Raw genomic sequence first — 26,541 nt, 5'->3', positions numbered from 1 at the left:
AACAAGAAGAAATGACAAGGGGTCCTGGAACAACATAAAAAAAACAATGGTCACCCAACTGAGTCCTTCAGCAGGGTGTCATGGTACATGAACAATATGGCCACCTTCAACTCTTGACATATGGCTCCACTCTTTTGCAAGCACACTTCTTGAGCAGACAAGTTAAACAATTTTTGCTTTAACTTAAGGTTTCTCGGTCGACATCCAGATGGCGAGACACCACACTCGGACCATAACGCACTTGGTGAAAAGCATCGGGGACAAATAGCAAAACGAGAAAGACTGTGTCGACGGTTACTCCCAAAGGTAATAGTCGTAACACGACTACTACCCATGACCCCCAACGGCGTCGACAGACAAAACAATTAAAGCTTCGCTCGAGCCGCCCAAATGATTCAGCATCCACAAACTCTCCCACCGATCAAGTTCGCTAGAAACACGAGTTGAGCAGACGAATGGGGTCCCCCTCCTCCGCGGCCATTATCACCACCTGTTCCTGCTTAAGCACCTGCTTGCCGTTGGACCCCCTCTTTACGACCTGTTCCTCCACAAACACTAAGGGAGCCACCTCCCGATGCGGGTCTCTGTCCTGCTGCTCAGCCTGACTTTGAACCGCGCCTTGCTGTTGCTGCCGGCCGCGCGTCGCCCTAGTCGTCTTCTTGTTAGGCGATGCTGCTTCGCGGCGCGGTGCGGCGGGTGTCGTTGGCATTGTTACTGCCTTGTGCGCCGTCTGAAGGTGCCGTTTGAGCTTGGTGTTGGTGACACAACCCTTCTTGCACAGGAGGCAGTGGATCTTGAAGGCTTTGGTGTGCACTCGCACCACGTGGTTCTTGAGCGTCTGCTGCTTGCTGAACGTCCGATCGCAACGCTCACACGCAAAGGGGCGCTCGCCCGTGTGCCTGCGCATGTGTGCGCGCAGCTCGCAGTTGTACGTGTACCCCTTGCTGCAGTAGGAGCACTCGTAGCGCTTGCTTTCCGCGACATGGCGATTGCGGCCATCAACGTGGCGCCACTGCTGGTGTGCGTGCAGCTCGACAGGCGTTTTGAAGCGCATGGGGCAGTGGTCGCAGCCGTGCGGGTAGTGGAGGGAGCGCAGCACGGCCACCGAGGGGGACGTGGCCGCCTCTGGGTGCATGTGGTGCACATGGTTAGTCCTAGCTCGGTCCGTCTGCAACAGAGCACGCGGTAAGGCATCGCATCGTGATAATGGCTACCATTTTGACAGGGTGTGCATAGAAAAACGCGAGCACAGCATACTCGGCGATTTGAAAGGAGGTTTGAAAGAGAGAGAACAGTAAAAGAAGGAGGACACATATATATGGGGCGTTTGTTTCAAAGCGTTAGCAGTGTTGAGGTGGTTGTACCGGGCAAGCCTCGTGTCGGCGAAGACGAACGAAGTATGCTAGCGCTCGTAGCAGTTGGCTTTGGCACCGGGAGAGGATGCAACCTGCTCTTTCTCGCTTTCGGTTGCCCGTTTGCTCATCACTCAATCTCACCCTGGCTGTTGGGATAGAACGCATTAGCTATTCCGTGTGTGATTGATTGTGGTTTTACACAATATTTGGTGTCTTTGCCGGCGGCTTGCCACGAGGTTCTTCAGTTGTCATACCCAGACAGTGAGCTGACCACCCTAAAGGTGTGTGCTATGTGCCTACGCAGTGTTCGTGCTGGCAAGATCTCAAACCTCGTCACATTCCACGGACATATATACCTGCCCGTGCCAGAGGGTCTGCCTTAATTGGATTTCGTGGGTGACCGTTTGATATCTGCTCGGCGCACTGAGCCCTTCGCACAAAGCCGGGGTGGCCAAAGCACACGCCGGAACAAGCAGAGGCTACTCTAGGGCGTATACACCCCCGTGAGAGGGACAGCCCTCCTGTATTAAAAAAAAAATAAATAATAAATAAGCCTTCAAAACCAGAGTTCTTATAATGTAAGCTAGAGGTTCAAATGGCACTGTGTGCTCTGGCAAATTGAAGCAGACAGTAACCAGTCGAAAATTGACTATGGGAAAAAATGAGTGCATTTTCTCTTTGCGCTTGATTATAAGAAACAATATCTGGAATAATTTGTACATATACTAGGTAGCTTGGAACATTTCTCAGTCAGGCGGACAAAATTATTGGTCAGTTAGTGTTTTTCTTTCCAATTCACTGCATTAAAACCATACTAAAACGGCTTAGTACATGCATTTATGTGCACTGTCGGACACTAGCTGTTAGTGCGAATGTGACATAGGTGCTTTTCAGCGTGGGGGATATACGTGCCAATAATCATAGGACATCGGGAAAACTAAGAGAAATGGCAAGAACTATGCAGTAACACTGGATCAGAAGCTCCCTGTGCATGTACTATTAAAATAAGTCACATAATAAAGGGTGTCCCAAGTCACCAGGCTTGATCTAAAATGGACCGTAAAAATCGACGCCTGCACGTAGCAATCTGAAGTTTTCGTCAAAGGTGTATTTCACAAGTTGGTTTTTTTCTTAGAAAATTAAAAAGCGTAGCTCCTTTACTGTAAGAAATAGGGCCAAAAAACATGCCAGGGTCAATGGCAGGCGGCGGCGCAGACAACCAAGTCAAGTTGCAGGGCATGTTTGGCGCTCGTATTGATAGATGGCACTACCTGCTTATCGAGACTGCTTGAGACCACCGTGGTTTATTAAATTGAACATAATCTTTTTATAATGCACCTTTGGTTAAAAATGAATGAAGATGAAAAAAGCAATACTTTTATTTAAAAGTATTTTATTTAAAGCTTAAAAAAAATGTGTTTGCATAACAACAGCGCTTTTGCTGCCAACGGATTTCGTCTGCTTTCTTTCACTAATCGGCCACACCCACTGATCTCTATGTTTATTTGCTGGATCGCGTTTGACCAGCTCCGCCTATGGACAAGAATGCGACCGCGGTCGGCCATCTTTTTGGTAGAGTTATATTATCTCTAGCCATCATAGTAATATGGCGGACAGCGCAATGGCGGCAGGCTGCCATAAAATAGCTGTGCATCTAGTACACTGTACCGTGGGTGATATTTCGTGCTTGATTGAAATTGTTCGACGAAGCAGATTCTTGAAACCCGGTGTGAACGGTGACCTCATCTTTGAGGACCCGGCGAAAGTTCTAAGAAAGTGCAGCACCGGGGGAAAGCAGCGCAGCTCGCATCGAAAGCAGACTCCGTACCGGCGTCTGCTTTTGATGCTTCTTTCGATGCAACTTTCGATGCGTGCTGTGCTGCTTTTCCCCGGTGCTGCGATTTCGTGAAACTTTCCCCGGGTCCTCAAATATCGGGCTACCGTTCAAACTGGGTTTCAAAATTATGTTTCGTCAAACAATTTCAATCAAGCACGAAATATTAGCCACGCTATTTTAATGGCAGCCTACCACCACAACTGCCACAACGCTGACTGCCATGGATGGATGATAGTGGCTGCAGCAGCTCTACCTTGGCTAGAGGTAATATAACTCTACCAAAAAGATGGCCGCCAGTGGCCGCATTCGCAGAGCGGGCAAACGCGATCCAGCAATTGTCATGGACGTCAGTGGCCACACCTTCCGATGCCGCTCCCGAAGCCATTTATCAATATGCGCACCAAACGCACCTTGCAACTCGACTTGGTCGTCTGTGTCGCCGTTGATCCTGGCAAGTATTTTGGCCCCATTTTTTACAGAAAGGGAATTAGACCTTGTAATTTTACAAGGAAAAACTGACTTGTGAAATACAGCTTTGACAAAAAGTTTAGATTGCTGGGTGCAGGCGTCGATTTTTAGAGTCCCTTTTAGATCGAGCCAGGCGACTTGGGATACCCTATATGGTTCGATTCTCAGTAAGTACTGCTTCATTCTTTGTGCTCTGCGAAGACGCTTGTTTTATGTTCAAAATATCACCCGCAGGATCGAAATCTTTGAAAATAAGTGCCTCATAAAAGCTGTCCGGCATACAAAATAATAAAAAAACACCTTTCATAACCCAGATAATTTATTCTTTATGTTTTCAATGTTTTTAACTGCTCGTAAATATGCAAGATGGGGTCATTTTTATATAGTGACAGGACTGGCATATAAGCAATATATAAGCGTCACCGGAATGCTGGCGAGCCTTGAACACACTCTATATTCCTTTCGATCGCTATTTTGCTTAGAATCATTGCTTGTTTTTACATACCTGCTGTGAAACAGAGGTTTGGGCCAGAAACATACCAAAGTTAAACACTGTTCACTGAGGAAGAAAAGTGTGCTAACTAAAGCAACAACTTTTACAATGTTAATAAAGTTGCATAAAATTTGGTAAGACCCAAATAACAAGTGTTGCATGTTCTTTTCCAGCAAAGAGACAAAATGCAAGCCCGTTTTTCCATAGAAATGCACAGGAGCACCACAGAAGTAGACTGGTTGCTGTCTGCTTCAATTTTCTTCCCGGATGTCGCATAGACACTAGTGCCAGTTGAACATCTAGCATACATTATAATAACTCTATTCCCAAAATATGGAACCCTGGTCACATTTCCCTTCCAGTGTTGGCATACTACTAGATGCTAACCCATTGAAATATCTTGCAAAAATGAAACCTGCTTTGAGATGCACTTTATCAGTTTTAATATTCCTGTCCTTCCAAAACACCAATGCAGAAGAAGCTCTATGAGCTTCTTCTGCATTGGTGTTTTGGACCTACAACAATGCGGATAAAACTGACATACTTGTGCTAAGTAACTATGGCCCGGGTGAGCCAAGCAGTGGTCAAAGTTAGGAACACGCCACAATACCACTGAAGCACTCTTCCTGTGAACAGTTTTCACATGATTCGCTGTCACTCTAATTGGCTCCTAAAAGCCGCAGCATTCATCCTTTGGCAAGCTATACTGAAAGTGAGTGTAATTAACTCAGATGGCCAAAGTCAATATATCAAGTTTAAGGATGGTCCCTGGAAACATAGCACCTAAAGCTTGTCTGAGAAAAACATTAGTGCGCTCCTTCAATGTACAGTCAAAATGTCCCGTATGCAGAATGCGTCAGCAGTTCATACGCCAATCTGGGCAGCGTGACTTGACACCACATAAAATTCAGATGTCAAGTCTGATGCCACATGACATGGTACCACGTGGCTGAGCCCCAAGTTCAATGAGGAGAGACACAGGGTGACCTCACCTTGAAGGTCTTCCCACAGAGGTCGCAAGTGCAGGACTCCTCCTGCACCTTGTGCTGATGCTGGTGACGCTCCAGGTACGCCTTGGACTCGAACAGCTGCCCGCACTGGTCACACGCAAAGCCGCCCTTCATCTCGTGCAGACGCAGGTGGCACTGGTAGAAGCTCTCTGAGATGAAGTGGCGCCCACAGTGTGGGCAGGGCCTCTGCTTGCCCTTGTCGTGCTTCAGCAAAACATGCCGTTTGAGCATGTCAAGCACCACAAAGGACTTGTCACACTGCGAGCACGGGAACGGCATGACCCCCGTGTGTGTGATGGCGTGGGCCTTGCTGCGGTACAGGCTAAAGGTCACGTGCGGACACTCCTGGCAGCGGTAGACCTTGAGTGACGGGAACGGGTTTTGCCCGTCTGCCAGGCAAGCCGCGTCGCCCAGGTGCATGACGGCCGTGTGCCGATGAAGCTTGTGCTTGGTGGTGAAGCGCTTGCTGCAGCGCTCGCACTCAAAGGGCAGCGTCTGCCGGTGGACCTTGCTTACGTGCTGGCGCAAGCTCCGCTGGGACTTGGTGACCAGCGGACACTGGTCGCACGCGAAGCTCTTGATTGCATGCATGTTCAGCTGATGTTTCTGTAGGGTGTTCTGGGATACAAAGAAGTGGTGACACTGGTCGCACTCGAGACATTCAACTTCTGTTTTCCTCATCACCCTCTCTTTTGCACCTGCGCCGTCTTCGCACCGCAACTCGATCAGGCACGGCTTAAAGGGGTCAGCCACCTTTGCCAGCTGATAGTGCGGAAGACGCTGTGGCTTTCTTGTTAACCTCCTTGCCAGAGTGGTCTGTGCCGAGGGATCCGGCGGAGTATCTAAAACCTGGTGGTTCGCCAACTGCTGGGTTTTGCAGGTTTGCGAGTCGGCTGCCCCTGCGGCTTGGGAAGGGGTGTGCTCGGCCAGGTGCTTGAGAGCCGCGTCCTTGTCGAAGGTAGAGTGTGAGCACTCAAGGCACTTGAAGACTATCTTTGCCGACGTGGCAATGAATGCTTCTCGTTCTTTCTGTGGGAGCTTCTCGGCTTCGGCCATCACTTCAGGGTGGACGACTGGGATGAGGCTCATTCTCGGCAATTCGCCACCTGCTACCCGAGTGCCACGCGGTGGAACGGCGACTGTTGTTTTGGTGGGTGCGGTATTGACTATGGATGCAATAGCTTCCGAAGTGGGAGTTGATAGTGCTGCTATCTGCTTTAGGTTCCTACTCAGCTCGACAGGAGTCGAATTTGATGGTACCACGGGCTCTGGAATGAGGGCAGTGTCGAAGGCTGTTGCAGCGGGTACACTCGCTACTGTGTTTGGGCAATCTTTCGGGTGTTTCCCGTCCACAGACACCGGTATCAACACTAGGTCCTGGCCTGGCGGCAGTTCCTGGTTTTCGACCCGTAACAAAAACCCCATGGCAATAGCAGTAGTGTCACTGGCTTCGGGTCTGCATTCCTGATCCTGCGGCGTCTTGACTCTTGTGCCTGGAGAGTAAGGGCAAGAGGACGAATCGTTCGAACCTGGCAGCGCGTCGACAGCTTCGGAATCCGACTCTTCTGGTTCGCTCCTTGAACTGACCTGACCAACGGAATGGTTCTTTGTTTCCCAGGGGAGCTTTGACTCAGCGTCACAACCGTGGGCTCCAGGAGGAACGTAGGCTCTCTCGAGAACGTACGTTGTTGTTTCTCGGGCGTCGGCAGCACTGCCGATCGGTGCCTCTGGAGTGTCGGCTTGTTGTTTGGCATAGCCGGTCGGTGGCCGCAACAGATTCAATCTCACCCTGCCACCTTCTTCGATTCCGTTTGGGAACACCAGGTCAAGCGACGAGGTGTCCGTGTTAAGGTGGATGTCCACGGAAATGGTCATCTCGCAGCCGGACTATGCCACTTTGGTCCGCCAAAGCGCGTAGCGATCCCTAGCAGAGCAACAGTGGAGCAAAAAAGCTTCAGCTGACGATCAACTGAGCCCAGCCATTTGTAGTCGGCAGCACACCGTGGTTCTGCAGAAACACCCTGTGAATGTCCGTTGCTTTGGCGGCGGTTATGCTGGTTATGCTGATTACGCCATTACGCCAGTAATGTTCTTTCAAAAATAGTAGAAAGGTAGAACAAACCGCCGCACCAACACCAACAGTGCCCCCTATATACTTCAGTGCCAGGCAAAACGGCCTCTCGAGGCCGTCGTGCGACCGCTCGTGGCGACGGCGTGAGGGCGCTGTAATAACAGCCAACGGCTCTGAGCCAACGAAGCTGACGCCTGACGCCGCTGACGCGCTTGTAGAAACTTTCAATGGGAAAATGGCGGCTGACGGAGTTTTCGAATACATGGGGCTCAACGTTGATGAGGCTCTATGTCACCAGAAACCGAAAACGGGGGAAAATGGGCTCCATTTTCCCATTGAAATTTTAGGATCGGCTGATCTGGTTGTGACATCTAGCGCTACCTTTGGGCGGGAAATGAGCGTTCGGCGATGCCTAGTTTATTTTTCCATTTTTCCGGTAAAAAGCCTTGCAATTCTTTTTTTTTTTTTGTGAAACACTGTTTTTCGGATTTTAAAACAGCGCTAAAAGACGAGGAACAGATAAAGAAGCGACACTGCGCTGCGTCTGTGTTACTTCTTTGTCTGGTCCTCGTCTTTTCGCGCTGTTTTTAACATCGGATAAAGATTTGTCCCATCACTAGTTGTCACGTGACACAAACCGCCGGATTGGCCGGAGCAGCGCGGCAGCGCCAGTGGCGCCAGCGCCCCAGCGCCTCGGATTCGCTTGGGTGAGGTTCAGATCACAGGTTCAGATAGCCTTCGGGTCTCCGAGTCGACGTCAAGCAGTAGCTGGGTCGAGTCGTACGGGCCGTACAGGCAGAACAGGCTTTATTTAGTGACTCTAGTACAGGCATAGTACTGGTGGTACAGGCACAGGCTCGCACCGTCGTTGCCGTCGTTCGTCAGTTGTACGGTTGTACTACGCGGTACCGCCGTAGCTGCCCTAGCACTACCCTGCAATTTTAGCCATGGCTGGCTAAAATTGGCGCTCTGGCTCAAATTTTGCTGTTGTCACCCGTCACTCGGACAGGCATGCGACGACGTCGGGCAAGAACTGGAAGACGTGTTCCTGAAGCTAAGGTACCAAGTTTTCTAAGTACAGCCAGAATCATATGAAGTGAAGCACGCAGTACAAAGCCCTATCATACAAAAGTTTCAAACTGAGCTGCTACCTTGATTTTCCATTTTAACGTTTTTAAGGAATACCTCCTGACCCTCTCCAACCCATACAGCAATAACATATGTCATGACAAACAAATTATGCTGTCGCTGTCATTCTATTCCAGATCAAATCAAATAGTTTATTTTCCCATTCCACAAAAATGGGGGAGGCTGAAGAAAACAGCTGATAAATCAGCTTGATACATTGTTGCTCATAAAAGTATGCCGATTGTATTAACTCGTGTATTTTTTTAGCGTTCAGCACGATCTCCAGCTGATATCGAATCTCCAGAGCTGTCCTCCGATGACATCGCGGACCTCAGCGCAGAAACAGAACTGTCTGGCAGTAAACATACTGCAAAGGTACTGAAGTTGTCACTGAAGAAGTTTAGCAGCCCAAGTTGACCGTTGTGTTCGCACAAGGGTAGTTTCACATGAATCTATCTGTTGATTTTAAACATGTTTTTACATCAACTGACATTGAAGAGACCGTCAGTAATCATTTGATTTGTCCATCCTGTATACCAGCCTTCTTATTTACAGAGAACGGCGTGTACGCCACCCAGAATTAAAGCATCAAGGGATCGCAAAATGGTACATAATGCACTGCTTAGTTGATGCTTTTAGTAACAAGTTGGGAGTGCCTCTGATTGAGGGTATGCCTGTTTTGCTCAGGGAAATTTGCAATATGGTTATGAGTCAACGCACATTCATGCTTCGTATGCCAAGTTGCACCTTCGATTGGTTGTCACGCTACATACGGAACACAAATATCCCGGTGACGGGATGAGGACGATTTGTCACAAGCCGACTGGTAACAGGATGATTCGTCACACAGGAACATTCGTCATAGAGCTACTCGTCCATTGGACAGCTGTTTACATCCACAGTGCAGGGAAGGAAATAGTAATTTAGTTACCACAATTTTAAGTAACTAGCAATTAGCTATATTTCTTGATGATTGTGCAATTAGAACAATAGAACAGGATGCTTTAAGAGGGAACTGAAGTGGTTTTATATTTAAGAAAAACATTTAAATCATATAGAAATTGCAGAGAAGATGCAAGCGAGCTGGTGAACTTTCAACATTGTAAAACCCGAGACGTAGGACAAAAGAAGACCTGTGCCTGTGTCTGTGTTGTCCCCTTTTTTCTTTTGTCCTACGTCTCGGGTTTTACAATGTTGATTTAAATCATCTTCGTTTGGCCTCTAGAATCACGGATACCGAGATTATTTTTCTGTTTGGTGCACGGAGGGTGCAGAAAACCATTTTCAAAGTACCGCTGAAGCCCCTTCTTCCCAGAGCGTGACGTCATATTACGTGTCTTTGAAACCTCCGCTTGTGCGCATCTTCAATGCCTATCAACAGTATGCACGTGCACTATTGATATTTTGAAAAAAGGTCCGAAAAAGACGCCTTGACTTGCAATTGCACGTGCTGCCCACATGAGCAACACGCGCCTGGCGGCCGAAAGATCATCGTATGGCATAACGACTGATCAGAGGTTTTTTTATGTTTTTTCACATTTAGTTGCATCTTCGGAGAAAACAAAAGTGGTATTGAGATTCACGGGATAAAAATACTATAGAATTCGCCTCTAACTCTTTTTTTTTTTTCAAGAAACCTTTTCAGCTTCTCTTTAATAAAAACTAATATGCATGCCAATTTATGCACTTCTGGAGGATATACATAATTGTTCGACCATCATGCTATGCATAAATACCGCATGATGTTGGTTTCAGACTGCTAGAAATCTCTCTGCACAAATACAGTGTGGGTGAAATGGATTAACACACTTTAAACTGAGCACATAGATCGGTTTCTTAACTTGTCATTCTGGGATTTGCTACAGGGGTGCCTGAAGGTGGTGGAAGCTTTCTTTAATATCGTGGAAAAGATTGGCTCACCTGAGTGAAACATGAAAAGTAAAAAAAACTGTTTTCTCTATACTTTTTATGTACACTGAAAATATACTTTTTGTTACTGTGGCACTTATTTGGGCCAAATGAAGAGAAGAATAGGTAAGCCAATTCTAATTTCTTTCCATGTCACAAATGTTTCAGTCGTAATAAATGACAAAATAGCCCAGAACGATTTTCTGATGATTTTGAAAAAAAAGGCTTCGTGAGAATTTTTTCATAGACAAAGGCAGTATGTATTTTCTTTCTTTTGACTCCGCAGGTTTCATGTATTCATTCTCTCAATTAATGAATGACCGCCTTCGAGCACCCCTGTAGTAAATCCCAGTGCAATAAGTTAAGAGACCGATTTATGCGGTCTGTTTAAAGTGCATTCAATCCATTTCGCCCACGCTGCATACTTGGATTAGAAACTTTACTACTCCGACATAAGAAGTCCAGGACATGAAAACACAGTGTTTCGGACCACTGCACTAGGCTGTCAATGCGGCGGGTGCTGTCGTACCTTCGAGCGAGGAAGTGTATCTTCCTGTTACAGTCAGCATGTCTATTTTATTTTTTAACACTCTTGTAAACGTGGTTCCACCTTCACTTTGTAAGATCTTCATTTCATTAAGGCCAAAGTGGCAATCAGGCGGGCATATTAAGCTCGGTGACATCACTAATAGCGAAAGCAGTGCCCCATGAAATGTTATGTAGAGTTCTACTGTTTTCCACTGCAAGATAAACAAGTGATTTAAAAAGCAAAGTTTGTCAATGCTAAATATAGAAAAGGTTTTGGCACACACCTGCTGTTTAAACGACTCCTCAGAATGCAGATAGCAGTTCAGTTCGCCTCAAGTGTACGATTACGTGAAAGTGTAACAATCCAACTGCCATACGAATCAGTTGTTAGTTCTGCTTTATATTAAAATCTTTTTCGGAAACTTTAATAAAGTAATGCCTTGTCCCTTTCGTTGCACATACTTATACGAAAACCCGTTGTGAAGCAGCGTCGCTCCACTTCTTCCCATTGCGATCACCTCTGCTTTTGAGAATGAAGTCAGAGTTTGACAATGGTCATTCTCAAGTTGCTACAACATTCCCCGTTCGGGTCACTGTGCTTGCTTCACATTTTCGGGAAATAAACCATTGTGCGACGGCTTGCCCACATGACGAATCATCCTATGACCAATGTTCCGCTGTGACATATGGGCCTGTTACCAATTGTCCTGTGACAAATCACCACGTGAGGAATAGACCCTATCCCCCGGTTACTTACGGTTGTGTCTCAACTAAAGTCGGTGAATCCTGGAAAAGTAGTACCAAGCTGCCCCTATGGCCGCTATTTTGGTCCAAGGAATGAGCAATTTCTCACTGACCTCTCCATTCTTGGTGTGCATTTCTTGTACACAAAGATTTCATTGTCCACACACTGCGAAACGAGCGCACATCTTGGTGACATATAAATATAAATGTCACAAGCAAGACAATATTGTAGAGATAAGCATGATCGATAATTGATTGCATACAATGCCAAATATGCTTTATTGGCAAGGAATGCTTTCAGTACGATGGCGCTCCATGGCAATTTTGGAGGGACTGGTTCAGAACAACCTTTTCGAAGCTTCCAAGATCTGAAAGAACTGAAATGGCGATGCCATGGCAACAGAGAGCGATCAGCCAATTGCCTTGCGAGGTTTTGCTTGACTGTATAGTAGTATGTGTTTGTGTCCTGGTGGCACTACTTTCCCAGGATCCAATTATTTTAGTTCCGAGTAAGCCTTCACATCGAAGTCACTCATTCATAATACATCTTTCAAAGAACAGTGTAAATAGGCCTTAAGCATAAATTTTGTTTATTGCCCTTTTGTGTGGTCTAGAATGCAGTGGCCAACACTCAGGTGGAAGTAAAGATGTAATTTTTGCCAGTGACTACTTTGTTACCCACCATCAAAATAACTTCATGATCGCAGCATCACTTACTAATGGCACGAAATTGTTAATTATTTTTGAGATTTCTGTCAAAGTACTTGTATCATTTTGATATCTTGCATTCAAATAGCTATTTTTTTTTTTTTTTTGCCTCTCAGTCAAAATGCGGAAGGAAACCGAAGATGGCGGTCAAAGAATGATAGCGTTGCACTTGGCGTAGCAAATCGTAGAGATCCATGTTTTCCGACACTGTATGTCATGCAATCGAACAATTTTTATGGCCCAATTTTTTAAGTTAATTGGGTAGCGAAGAAAACTTTTCAAAATTTCTCTCAGCTAACAGGCCATGCATAACACAGGCTCAAGAGATATCACACTGGGACTGCATTGGTAGCTTTGCTTGTTAGGTCGCAGTGCGCAGCAGCACCAAAGATGCTATGTGTCACGGATGTCAAATGTGGCAACAATACGTTTCATGATTTATTTCGCATCATTTATGATGGAGGAATAGCTCTGAAGGGGTTCTTAATTGTTAGAATAAATAGTAATTGCTTCAATCTGCGACATTCTTTGCAGTATGCAAGGGCAATGAGGCCACAGATTGCATAACTAAAATGGTGCCATCCTGTCGGTTTATACCAGTCAAGAGACATAAAGGAAGCAATGTTTGTATTCAGAACATTTTATTTGACGTACCAATTACTTGGCAGCCATTTTATTTGATGTACCAATTGCTTGGCAGACAAAAAAGTTTTAAAATAAAACAATGGAACTCTTGGAGAGGGAGGCCGGATGCCAAGCAATATTTTGTGTCCGTTCAAAGGGGCACTTGTATGGTAGTGGAAAGAGGAAAACCATTTTAAACTCATGTCCTTCGAGATGAGGAATTCCTGATATGAGACAGTCGGGGTGCTTGGTTTTTTGTCAGATTGCACACCCGACAAAGGTCTTTCACAAAAATTGTTCTCGTATAGGGGGGAAGCAAAAATCTGTTTTTCGGTTTTAAAGGGGCGATGCAACGATTTTTCTACCTTGAGCAAATACAGTTTAGAACGGATCCCTGGCCTTAATGACCTGTGAAAGACCCATTCGTTTTTCACCACACGCAATAGAAGTCGCAGAACAGATTAGAGAAAAACGTTGATTATAGCCTCAGGCTGGGGTTGGCAAGGCGCAGGACAAGCGGCGAGTTCCAGACATTGTTATGGTTCGGCTATTGCTGTCATTGCAGCGATTAGACACGAGCCACTACCCAAACGCTCCTCGAGCTATCGATTATCACGAGCCCAAATTGAGTGCCCACGCAATGCTCAAGTCCAATTTATGAGCCGCATCCAAAAATCTTCACTGGGCGGTACTGCGACCGCCCAGCTACGTCATCAAGTCTTGCAAAGGAGAGATTGAATGAAAACGCTCGCTTTTGTTTTTGAAATTGCCCGCAACAATGAAGTTTCTTGGCCAGTGGCATTGTGTGTGAGCATCCTTGAGTCCCAGTAGTGCCAGTAAGCTTGTGTAAAGTGAAAAACATTCCAATTGAATATTGTTGCACCGCCCCTTTAATTGGTTTTGACATTTTTATGGATGCTTATCGGTGTTTTTCGGTTCAACCGGAGACTCTACAGCCTAGATACATCTGGAAAGTAAAAATATTCGGTCACACTTTTAATAAGAAAAAAAATTTGACATTTACAATACACTGTAACGTTGAAGTAGAGCGCAGCTCTTGAGGAGGATGAGAAAAGGGTACTGAGGGGAGGTTATACCCCTCCTCCCTCCTATTCCACTTCCCCTCATCCTTCAAGCTCCTCCTCCCTTCTCCTCCTCCCCTCTTCCCTTCTCATTTTCCCCCTCGTCATCCTCCTCCTCTCCGTGCATTGCATCATGGGAAGTGTCCCATAATGCACCACGCGGGACCCTAGTGACGTCACTCGTGAACCCAAGTGTGATGTCACAAGGGCCCCGCGCAGTGCATTATGGGACATTTCCCATAATGCACCGCGCAGTTACGGCGATGGCAGCGCCGCTCAAGCCGGAAACGGGCACCTAAGAGCTGCGCTCTAAAAGGCGATATGCTTGATTATTTATTTTCTAAGACGTTCAAAACACAAAGGTCCAGTTGTCGCCGAAAAAATAAGAAATACAAAATCAATTTTAATGCTTCTTTAAAGAGCGGGGGTGACAGATGGGCATCTTAACTAAAGTCCTCCGTCTTTTTGTTTATTTCTGCGGGTGTTTTAGTTTCTGTTCAACGTAGTAGTGATTTTTTCTACACAAATCACCCTTAGAAACTTCATAGGCTCCAAATTTTATCCAAACTTGTTTAGTGGGACCCATAGTTTCCCATGGTTTCCATGGTAGTTAGGTCAAGAAGCTGGCTACAAATCTTGGCCTTTCTTACACTCTTTTAATATGTTTCATGACCATGAATAGAACAAGCCCTTCCATGAAGCTCTCTGGTCAAAATAATTGGTGGTTTCTTCTTCTCCAGTATTTGCTGTGCTAAAGAGGAAAGTGTGGAAGGCCTTGTGGGAGGAGCTTCTGCTGTTCTTAACCTGCATCAGACTATAGTACTCTGTCTCTGTGATGAAGACTAGGTTGCATGCCTCCGTGCACATCTAAAACTTAGATAGGGTCTCGCATTGCCATCATACTCCTTTTAGCACATCATTCCTTGTATTTATAGTCTGATTGTACAACCTCTTATCTAGACTTTGCTTTATGCATCTTGCAGCATTCAGCCCAGGCTCCAGCTGGTATCGAAACTCCGGAACTGTCTCTCAGCGCCATTGCTGAGCTCTGCTCAGAAACAGAACCGTCTGACAGTCAACTTGCCGCAAAAGTACTGCAGCTGGTCCCAAAGAAGTCGCAGCGTTCGGCAGATTCTTTGTGGAACATAATATCGAAATTGAACTGCGTCCAAACCCATCGCGGTGCTCGTGCAACAGGAGTTCCATGGGACACTATCTGTGCTGTGTTCAAGCATCTTTTTCCCCAAATTGAGGTTGAAAAGACCATCTGTCATCATGTTGGAAAGAGTTTTGCTGGAAGTTCAGGTAAAGATGCTTCTGTAGCCGCCAGGCGCGATCGACGGAGGCACAGCTCCAGTAGCTCTTCCCCACCATCTTGGCTGAGTGAAGCTCCTCTCCCAAAACGTCCACCACGGCAAGTGGAAGCAATGCGGTCAAGGACTGTATCGTCCGACAACAGCTCCAGTTCTGAGGTAGAAGAGCAGACTTCGAGCCCACTAAGTAGGAGACGGCACGCTTGTGAAGCTGGTAGCCAAAGAGAAGCTGGGGCTGTACAGCTCAGACATTCGAGCAGGTTGCATGAAGTACCCTATTCACCTGGAAAGTGCAGGAGAAGTGACGACTCTACCCATCGGGACACGAGACCAGACAGACGGGCGGCGGCTTCTCAAAAAGGAAAGATGACTTCTGAAGATGCTGCCAGTAGCTTGAAGATTTCAGAGGCAGATCTGCCAAGCAATACTCGTGCTGTTTGTTCTTCGTCAAAACAAGTTGCAGGCTCCCCCCCCTGTCGGAACTTGGAGCAATGCGAAAATCCCGTTGAGGAGCGCTCAACTCAGCAGATTGGTAGAAGGCCGCCTATGTTCCAGGAGGCTTCGAGCCATTCGCCAATAGCCAGATATAGGGACAACCCAGCAGCCTCTATGTTGAGTTTGTTCGGGCGTTATCCAGTTGTCGAGATTGAGAGGTTAAACTTTGTAGGGATATCTCCCAAAGAGGCCAGCGGAGAACAGGTGCCCCCCAAGACGAAACCTGCGAAGACGGCGAGTGAGAAAGTAGTGCCATTTTTGCCGTCTTGCCTGTCGTCTTCTCCTCACTCTAACAGAAAGACTATGCGAGCCAAGGCCAGGGAAGGTAGCGATGCCAACACACGTGGAGAGAACCTGGGTAGAAGAGAGACACTGCAGCCGTCGTCAGCCTCTGAACAAGCCCGGAGAGCTGTCTTTGTGAGCTCTGCAGATGTCTCATTAACAGACGTGTCGTCAAGCTCTATTGAAGTTAGCAAAGACCCCTTAAACAACATAGAAAAGACAGCAGTTGTTGCTGCAAAGGAAAAGCAAAGTCAACCAAGAAAGCAGCAGGCTGTAGGAGCAAGCAAAGGAATGTCTGGTGCTAAATCATTAACAAAAAAAGCTTTGGATGCACATGAAAAGAGTGTTGCTGCAGATGTTAATGTTACACTAACAGACAAGTTGCCAAGCTCTAGTGAATCTATTGAAGAATCTGTGAACATTACCAAAAAGACAGCAGCTGTCGTTGCAAATGAAAAGCAACGTGAAAAACGAAAGCGGCATGCTGTAGGGGAAAGGGAAGAAATGTCTGGTACAAAGTCATTAACAGAAAGAGTTTTGGATGCCCATGAAAGGAGTGTTGTAGCATCCTCAAGTAGAAGTGATCCTTCAGATCCAAGCTCCAAAACAAACCACGCGTCTCAAAAATGCGGGCCATCTGGGGAGAATTTACAACCCCTCACAAGTCAGGCCAAGGAGAGGAGACCGCCAGAAGAACTTGTGCGAAGCCAGGGCGCTCCTGTCAAAACTGTCGCAGCCAAAAACACAGATTCTGGGCAAGTCCGTGGCATTCCTGAAGTGAGATCGAACACAGGCCTGCATGATGGAAACCGGTCATCAAGTTCAGCCTCTTCTTCTAGGCCTCATGGCGCATGCAGCCGTTCTTCCCAAGCAAGCTGTTTGGATAACCCCTGGTCAAAAGTCAGTAAAAGGATGAGATTCACTCCACTACAGGAAGAGGCTCTCGTACGAGGCGTCATGAAGTATGGCACTGGTGGTTGGAAGCATATTGCAGACGAGGGCTGGTTCGACGGGCGGCTCTCGCGTGAGCTGTCGGATAAGTACCGCAACCTGCAGAAGTATGACCACCTCTCCAGGGTGAAGGAACGGGTTAAGGCCAAACTAAAGCGAGGAATAGACCCCATGAGGGAACTTCAAGACCATAACAGGTCCATTTATAATACTCGACGCGTGTGTGATCACTCTGCAAGGCCTAATATTCTGCCGTCGCAAAGAGTTCACGCAGCAGCTTTGGTCAGAGACACCACCTGTGGAGGACCCAGAGACTCTGGCTTGGGAGACGGGACACGGGATGGCACGACCAAAAACCTCCACCCCTGCTCCTCAGCTACAAGCACGAACGCCGGAGTGGATGTCCCTCAACGTCCCCAAGTGCGGGACAGGGTGGCAGCGGCCGACGTTGAGGGGGATGTCGATCCATTGTTAGCCGACCAGCCTTTCTCTTCTGCATCTCAAAAGCACTGCAGGGGTGAGTCAGACCCTGAACCAACACGTGAGGCAAAGGATGAGAAGGCTCGCAAAAAGGCAGTTGAGAAAAGCGACGGAGCACAGCCGTCAGTGTCTGGCACGCACGTGCAGGAGTCTCCTTTGAACTCTGACACGGACGCGAGTTCGGACGATTCGTGGACTACAAAGCCTGTCAAACCAGTGCCGAAGAAGCAGCGCCGCAACTGTTTCTTCACTCCCCTGGAAGAAGAGGCACTCGTCTGCGGCGTGCTCAAGTACGGGCCAGGGAAGTGGTCGCTAATTTTGAACGAGGGCTGGTTTGCAGGGAGGAATGTGATCCAGTTGAGCGACAAGTACAGAAACATGCTCATATACGGCCACTGGGAAAGATTGAAACGGAAGGTGGAAAAAATTGTTGGAACACCCGACGATCCTCTTCTCAGGCTTAAGGAACTAAACAAGGCTCATTGGAGAGGCACACGATAGACTGTACGCCTTCTTTCTGTAATATAACGGTGGCTTTGTGCCAATTAGGTTTTACTTTTTTATTGACACATTTCTCAGAATTGTATTCATCTACGCAGGTGTCAGTTGATGCTTTTAGATCATTTGCCATGCTGGTTTTGGTTATCTCTTGTCCTTTAGTCTGATGGAGCTCAATTTTCTGTCCTGATTCTTCTATGCTAAGTATGAAGTGCCTTGGAATGGTTGCGTGTATATATTTAATTATGCAGTTTTATGTGCAGTAGGCAGCAAAGGTTTGCGGGACAAAGGAGGGGCCAGCTGAAATGACTCGCTGCGCCTCCTGACGGCGTGCAGCCGCTCTCAAGACTCGTGCTTTGCGCGTGCTCTTTTCGTGTTTTCACCGGTGCTCCTTTGTCCCGCAAACTTTTGCTGCAGACTGTACCTATAGGATGTGTTAAGTGTACTTTTTTTTTTAATTCCTCTTTGTTCTTGCTAAATAAACTTGAATATTATTCTATTGGTTTTCTCGTGTATTTCTTGGACATGCGACGTTGACAGGATAGTTTCATCAACATAGGACACCTAGAATATAAAAAGTGATTGATAGGTAATGAATATTAAGTTTCTTAGTGAATTAAAATACGGAAATTTGATCTTCAGTGGAATGTTATGGAAAGTGACATCACAAATTCTGTTCTAGGTATTAAAATTGGTGACAAAAATAAGAGGGCTTGAATAGGCAGAAATGTTTACCCAAAACAATTCAAATATAGGGTGAATCGTTTTCAGTGTTTCCGCTTCCAGCAAGAACACTTTTACTGCAGATCGTTTGATTGCGGCATCCTTGCAAGGACAGTGCTCGTTTAGGTCCATATAGAAACACCATGCTGAATTATAAGACTACTCCAAATTAACGAGGCTCCTGACGCAATCTTCAGGACTTCAATACCGACTTTTCAGTTACCACCAGAACCGCTAAGCAAGCTATGCTTCAGAGTAAGTATGCTCCAGCCTCCTCGCCGCTTAAAACCGTTGTTGCCAGTTGTTACGAAATTTTATTTCAAATTGCCGGAAATGCTTTTCTGCCATCCAGAAACGTTAAAATGGCTCGCAATGGGGCAAGTCACTGGCGCCCAAGCTCCATGCCACAGCATCTGAAGCTTGGGAAGTCGTGTTTTCGAATTCTAATGATCTCCAATTGTGCCCGCTCTTAACTGAGCACCAAGAACAGCGGCTTCCACAAGAAAATCGGGGAAACCGAGTGCCGGTACTTTGAGTGTAGTAGCTTATTAATGTGAAACGTCCTTTGCCTGGGTGTTCAACATTTCTTGAAGCACAAGTTAAAGCGTGACCGCGAGGCTCAACAATGATTGGTTGACGGGTGGGAGGAGGAGTGAGGGGTGCTTGACGCTGGTTGGTTGACGGGAAGGTCCTGTGACCAGAAGGGTAGGTGAGGAGGAGCTCGACCACCTGTGGACACTGTGGGAGGGGAGATCGAGAGTATGGAAGGCTCTGGAAGGTCACCAGGTTTTTCAGCCTGATGAGCGGTACTATCGCTTCATTCTAGGACTAAGTATCAAGTGTGCACATGGTGCACAATAAACTATCACTGATGAAGAGCGTGCCGTGCTTGTAGGTGTCTGGCAGCTGGAAACTCTCGAGTATGGCTAAATGTTCGTGAAGCTAGAATGTTTCATGTAGGCACCACAATTGCCTAGCAGTTAGCCATACATTTTTACTGGCTTTATAGTTACTGCTACAGAATCGGCCAGCAGTATCGAGGCACTCTACATGCTCGCATTTGGCAGAAACGGTGAACCAAAAGGCAGCAAGGAGGCACAATTCTTCGGCGCTTCCGATCATGCTCGCAGTCCACACACCGTCGAACAGAGATGTGTGTAGTTGGACATTTAAAATGAAACATAAACCAGGGGTGGCCAGGCTGACCCGGCCAAAGAGCCGCAAAGAAAATCACAAAACTTCCAAGAGCTGCGGGAAGAAGGGGGGGGGGGGGGGGGGGGGCGGTCAAACTTTTGTAAACTTTTGTCTAGAGCAATAAACGAAACTCTAACTACTTTCAGTCTATCCGAGTCAAAAGCAGTCCAGCTGTACGTAAGGTAGCAGTAGCACAAGACTACCAAACCGCAACCTATCTCGATTTAAAACGCGTTGCACTTCTCTTTTTGGGGCGCTGCGTCCGTGTTACTTCTCCGTCTGGTCTTCGTCTTTTCGCGCTGTTTTTAATTCTGAAGGAAGTGCTCGTGTGTCCGGGAGGGAGGCGGAAGAAAGGGAGGTGGGGGGGGGGGAAGGCGGCAAACACGCGTGCGAAAGTACGCAAACACGTACTTTCGCATGTTCTCGTTGATTCGCACTCTTTATTTACTGTTAATATGACCCTGAGCTTCGAAAATGCTCTCTCAACGCTAACACTGGACACGGGCAGACTGATGAGATGGAGTGCTGCCTGAGCCAAGATCGGCCGATTAATCAATCAATTGTGACCACCAAAAGAGACACGGTGCGACGTTTTGAAGCACAACACCACATGCAGAGCTTGCATCAAGTCAGTCTTCCTTACAACGAGTTTGAAAGCATGCTCGTACACAGGGGCGGATTTGAAGGCGGGGTCCGGATGTCCTGACCCCCCTCTTGATTTCTGCATGTGTAAAATTTAGGGCGTAAAACGAAGAAGAGGGGGGGGGGGGGTCCTAAACATATGCTCCACTGCCCAACACCTGACCCCCTGCCCCTCAGGAAATTCCTGCATCCATGGCGGAGTCATGGGGCATTTCGCACATCACGTTTCGATTGATGATGCGTACATTAAACCAAAACGCCGTGACGGCATCCGTGTATCCCATACATTCGGACTCGTTTCGATAAACACTGTCGTTCCACTTGTTCGCCACGGCTCTACGGTACGAATGAAGGTCAAAGTGACCTTTTCCGGTTAAAACTGAATTTTAAAAAATGGAATCGACACACTTTTATCGGTTTTTATTGGTTTAAATCGGAAGTGCCGAACCTAAAAACTGACCTTTTTCGGTTAAAACCGAATTTCCAAAAATGGATTCGGCGTACTTTTATCGGTTTAAACCGAAAACTCCAAACCCTACCTATAACTTTTAAAATAAAGCGAAATTAGAGAAAAGAAAAGTTGGATTAAGTTACTACGATCAGTACGCTCAGGTTCAGTGCAAATTAAAAACCAGTCAAAAAGTCATTGCAGGGCCCCTTTAAAAATAAAAAAATAAAGCTCATAGAAAGCCCATCTTTGATAATGACAGAGAATTCATTTTTTTTATATACGTCAACCTCCCTAATTATCTTTTCCTTTTCCAAATATAAACACACATAAACAACCATAATTTTTTTTAATTTTTTTTTAGGGAAGGTTTAGGTAAAAATTGGTTTTGTTTACAAAAGGTATCAAGAAGAAAAAATGGTTGAAATGTTTGCTTCTCAGAGGGATAAAAAGCCTTTTTATGTGGACCAAGTGCAGCATTTTAGTTCAGATGAGGCAACTACCCCCCTCCCTCTAATATCATTCCTGTAAAATTCCAGCAAAAGCCAGCTCAATGAAAATACATTCACCTTCTTTATAGAAAAGCTTCAAGAACCACCAAAAAAAAAAGTGAAAACTTGCATATGTGAGTTAATTGAAACCAACATTGAGCATTACTTTGTAGCATTGGAGTCAAGTTCAGTGACCTGTGACAACTGATACATAGGAACTCACGTCAAATATCACATTTATTAAAATAATGTCTGCATTTTTGCTTGGCTTTTTTGCAAACCTTTTGAAGTGTCGGTCTAACTATATTACTGCCAAGCATAATTTCCGAGCCCACCGAGATAATCCAAATGCTCTCCTGCTACTCCTTGCACGCCGGTGTAAAGCAGTGAAGCTCGACCCATGTGCTCCAATGCAAGGCAGTGATGCTTGACGCGCTCCTGTCGATAATTGCGGCACCTGCGGTGTCGCGTACACTCTTATATGAGGACCTTCTTTGCTTCTCTCAAGCTCATCATGGTGCAACTGTGGCACAATCCACCTTTTGCCAAATATGTGCTGCCACCTGGACACACAACTGGATTCGAGTGGCTAGAAAACAACGCGCACGTAAAGCCACGCCCACCCGTTCGACACGCAAAATGTCAGCCATTGAGCCGCTGTGACCTAGATACGGCTCCCCCCAAACTCGCCTTTGTCCCCATCGTGGGTTACCTTCTGCCCCAAAGTCGATACAAAGAAACCATCTTCCCTCTCTGCTCGGCCAGAAGGAAGGGAGAGGGGGTACCAGATTTCATTTACTCTTGAACCAATATTTCTGCAAAAGATCCATTGTTCACAAAAATGGTATTTTGGTGCGGTATGTAGCAGACCTGCGTTCACAGTGCAATTCGGTATATATGGTACAAACGAACACTGGCTTGCGATAATTTAATTAAGATATTTTATACTTTTGGTTAATTGAAACATTTCAAAATTGTGGTTGTCCCGCTATGTTTATAAGCTGCTTAATTTGAACGCCATGTTCATGTAATTCATACATTTTGTTCTCACGGCCCCATTAAGCGCACTTTTTATCGAGCTTCTGCAGGTGTTGTCTCTCCACAGTGCGCCAGTGCTCGATAAGAAGTGCACTCAACGGGGCTAACAGTCTACAATAGACAACATTTTTTGCTCGATGTACGAGTTAATTTTGCCTTGAGGTGTCGTGCTGTCTAAACAGTCCATAGTAGACAACCTTTTTGAGTGATGAATAAATTATTTCTGCATTTCACCAATGTTTCATGCCTGGCATATCTGCTTATGACCAGTAGGTATGTGTAGAGGAGATCATCAAATATCTATATAAATAAAACGTCTAGGACAAAGTGGAGGACAACCTCAAAGTTGCTGTCTAGGACAACCTCAAAGACTCCGTCTAGGACGTCAAAAATGATGTCCAAGAGGATGACATCTATAACGACCTCAAGGACCTCCAAAATGACCTCTAGGATGAGATCCAGGACGACCTCAAAGACAACCCCTAGGACAACCTCGAGGACGACGGACGTCAGGTTACGTCAGCTTCAGCTACCGGCGCTTACGAGCTTATGCGAACGGAGCTTGCGCAACCGTCACTTAACTGACCTTGATTACACGACCTTGCACTTCAGCCATAAGGACATGGTCACGGTACGTGACCTCGATAATGAGGACCTGACCTTGAGCATGGTTGGGCCTATAAAGCTGTTACTTTAAAAGTTCCACTTGATTCAAGTGAATACAGTCAGTACAACAATGGCAGAGACTTCAGGTCTTGATTCCAGATACCCTTAAAGGGGCACCGACACTCCAAAGGTCGTATCTTTTTTTATTGTCTAAAACGTAGCACATAGTAGTCATTACCACGCAAAAAAAAAATGCATTGCAAAAAAAAATTTTGTGGGCCTTTTTATTTTCGGCCTTTTTTTCTCCTGCTGCTCACCTCCTCGCTTCTTTTGGTCGGTCACGTCAAAAATCATGAAATATAGAAGCTTGGTAGGCAACATTTCTGTAACATTTAATAACGGCAATCGTAAAACATGTTTTTTAACGCAATTGCGAATGCACTACGGCTCTTCTTTTTGAAATGCCAGAAATCAGTCCAGTGTGATGTCGCTTCCTGGATTTGTATCCTCCCTCGGAAAACTTGGCGGCACTCGAGCAGAGGATGACCGGTGCGTCGGGGAAGAAACCGTTTTTTTTTTTTTCCCGGTCGGTCCACCGGCGCTTTTGCTTTGTAGTGTGGAGCGGAGGTCCGAGAGAAAGTCGACTCGCAAGCCTCCTCGGTGGCTCTGAGGCGAGAGCGCTGGCCTCCGGATCCCCATGTGGCGGGTTCGAATCCCGGCCGAGGTGCCCGCAATCTGACGGAGGCTTCTCGCGGAGGAGGCGCCGTGTAACCGAGCTTTCGGTTGCACGTCAAAAGATCCCCAGGGGTTCCAAATTAATCCTCAGTCCTCCGATGGGGCGTGCCAGATGCCCGTCGTTGGTTTGGCACGTAAAACCCCCAAATTTGACTTTTTTGACTTAAGTCGACTTGCAGGAGACCGCGAAATTTGACGTCAGTGCACTGGCGCGGATCGCACGGGAACTTCAAATTCGGCATTTGGAAATTGTTTTTATACTTCACAAATACTGAATTCCCAAGTTTTTAATTTTGAGGGTAATGTCCCGGCATCGTTTTCAATCATTCTGAATAATAAAAAAAAAAAAAGATTTTGATGTGTCAGTGCCCTTTTAACTCAAGAATTCTGACAACGCAATTAGAACACGCTCGTATCACGCCATTCCCCAGCCGACCGGCGGATATTAAAAGAATATGCTCCTCAATATTGCCGACAGTCCAAAGTTAGAAAGTACAGCTTGTGTAAAGCCAAAGGATCCTAAGTTGTCCAAACATACTGCGTGTGTCCACAACAGCATTTAGCACTCTTACCAAAACTAGAAAAAACGAAGTCGAGAGCAGACGAAACCATCCACCACCACATCAGTTTCCGCAGCTGTCGCCACCTCCCATTCTTCCGTAAACCCTCGGTCCTGGACGTAGGCCGCGGGAGGTATCTTGTGGACTGGCTGAGATCGCTTCCGAACTAGGTGCCACTGGGGGGCAGCCTCCTCCACGTTCTGCTTTTGCCGACCCTTGTTCCCAAGCGGTCCTTCCACAGAGACTGCAAGCATAAGGAAACTGCTCCTTGTGGTGATTCTGGTGACGCTCCAAGTACACCTCGGACTCGTACAGCTGCACATACTGGTCGCACACAAGGCCGCCCCTGGTAGAAGCTCTTCTGGGCAGGGTATCGGAACAAAACGAAAACCAAAAACGAAAAACGAAAAAAACGATATTTTTTGGCGGAACGGAAACGTAATCGAAACGTTATTTATTATTTTGTTCCGGAGTGAAACCGAAAAAATTTCTTATCGGTTTTCGGTTCAAGGGAAAATATCAGGTATTTCAGTAATTCGTTTCACGCAGCGAAGAGACAGCCGTCGGTTTGTACCATAATTAAAGAGAAGACAAGCAAGCCATCGCCCCCGCGTCTAAACTCCGGGCGAACAAGCATAGCAAAAACAAAGACAAAAAATACAACGAGAAACAAAAAACATGACGCAAGGCGCCATTGCTTCCCACCAATGAGAGCGCGGTGGCGCGACGCCTCCACACGCTCGCAATGCTCTCCTTGGCTCTTGCGCCCTCTCCCTCCATGCTTTCTTCGGACGACACAGACAGACAACAGATCACGGCAAGCGCGGGAAGTTTGTGACCCGGCGTTGTAGAAGTCCATCTTTTGTTTTTCTACGGATACGGCAGTCTGAGACTCTGTTGCAAAAATGTACTTCTTCATCCCTATGGGCCTTCAGGGCCTTCTCGGCGCTGAAATTTATTTTATCGGACCAGAGGTCCTGCCTTTCACCGAGCACACTTGATGACGTGCTGCTTCTGAGATCGTGCTCGGTGCCTTATTGATCATGATCTCATTCTCAAGGAAATGAACATGATCTCAGAAGCAATGTCGTTTCCGCGGATTCCTCTAGAGCGCCTGAATTATCTATTTTTGTGTAAAAATAAACGTCACGTTCCTTTTAATTTTTGCTGAGATTTTTTTTTTTTTTTTTTCATAGAAAGAAACCGTTACGAACCGTTACGGAGCATTATTTTTTCGTTCCGGAGCGAAAACGGAACGGAACTTTTTTGTAGGGAACGAAAATGAAAACGGAACGAAAAACATTTCGTTTCAACTCCCTGCTTCTGGGTAATGCGGCACCCACAGTGTGGGCAGGGCATCTGCTTGCCCTTGTCGTGCTTCAGCAACACATGCCGCTTGAGCTTGTTGAGCACCACTCCAAAGCTGAAATAATATGTAATTCTTTAGAGACCACAGTAATTCCCTCTAAATGTTTATTAAAGGAGCTGTGCAACAATAATCAATTGGAATGTTTTTCACTTGACACGAGCTTACTGGCACACCTGGGACTCAAGGATACTCACACGCAACGCCACTGGCCAAGAAACTCCTTTGTTGCGGTGTAATTTCAAGGACAAAAGCGATCATTTTCATTCAATCTCTCCTTTGCAAAATTTGATGACGTGACGTGGGGATCGCAGTACACCCAAGTGACGATATTTGAATGCGGTTCATAGATTGGACCCGAGCATTGCGTGGGCACTCGACTTAGGCTCGTGATAATTGCTAGCTCGAAAAGCATTCGGGTAGTGACCCGTGTCCAATCGCTGTAACGACGACAACAGCCGAGCCATAACAATGTCTGGAACTCTGCGCGTGTCCTGCGCTTTGCCAACCCCAGCGCGTGGCTATGATCAACATTGGCGGCATATAATCGGCTCCAGATCACGTGGCCGCTTGTTCTGGCTGCGAGTTGAGGGGGTGAACGCTGCTCGTTTTTCTTTAATTTTTTTCTGGGACTTCTATTGCGTGGGGTGAAAAACGAACGCGTGTTTCATAGGTCATTAACGTTAGGGATCCGTTTTAAGCGGTATTTGCGCAAAGTACAAAAATTGTTGCATCGCCCCTTTAAGATGTACCAAGCCAACGA

At 46.5% G+C, this 26,541-nt stretch overlaps 2 protein-coding genes across 4 annotated transcripts; one reads left to right on the top strand and one right to left on the bottom strand.

Moving 5' to 3' along the window:
• Positions 1-69: 69 nt before the first annotated feature.
• On the bottom strand, positions 70-7,490 carry LOC8031992 (zinc finger protein 665). Its single transcript, XM_002408087.5, has 2 exons — positions 5,146-7,490; positions 70-1,168 (listed from the first exon to the last, which is right to left on the bottom strand). Exons 1-2 carry the CDS (start codon positions 7,036-7,038, stop codon positions 431-433), a joined length of 2,631 nt encoding a protein of 876 aa, XP_002408131.4. The 5' UTR covers positions 7,039-7,490; the 3' UTR covers positions 70-430.
• Positions 7,461-18,474, top strand: LOC8031986. Of its 3 annotated transcripts, XM_029980724.3 has the most exons (4): positions 7,931-8,293; positions 8,630-8,737; positions 12,785-12,873; positions 14,940-18,474. In XM_029980724.3, the coding sequence occupies exons 3-4, from the start codon at positions 12,823-12,825 to the stop codon at positions 17,976-17,978; spliced, it is 3,090 nt and encodes a 1,029-aa protein (XP_029836584.3). In that variant the 5' UTR covers positions 7,931-8,293; positions 8,630-8,737; positions 12,785-12,822; the 3' UTR covers positions 17,979-18,474. The 3 variants fall into 3 exon arrangements, with proteins under 3 accessions (XP_029836449.3, XP_040357051.2, XP_029836584.3); XM_029980589.4 differs by lacking the exon at positions 12,785-12,873 and having other exon boundaries at positions 7,461-8,293; XM_040501117.2 differs by lacking the exon at positions 12,785-12,873 and having other exon boundaries at positions 7,894-7,941.
• Positions 18,475-26,541: the final 8,067 nt, after the last annotated feature.

Source organism: Ixodes scapularis, unplaced genomic scaffold (genome assembly GCF_016920785.2).
Source record: "Ixodes scapularis isolate PalLabHiFi unplaced genomic scaffold, ASM1692078v2 PGA_scaffold1__304_contigs__length_218370807, whole genome shotgun sequence".
Lineage (NCBI taxonomy): Eukaryota > Metazoa > Arthropoda > Arachnida > Ixodida > Ixodidae > Ixodes > Ixodes scapularis.
This window is presented reverse-complemented; position numbering and strand designations above follow the sequence as displayed.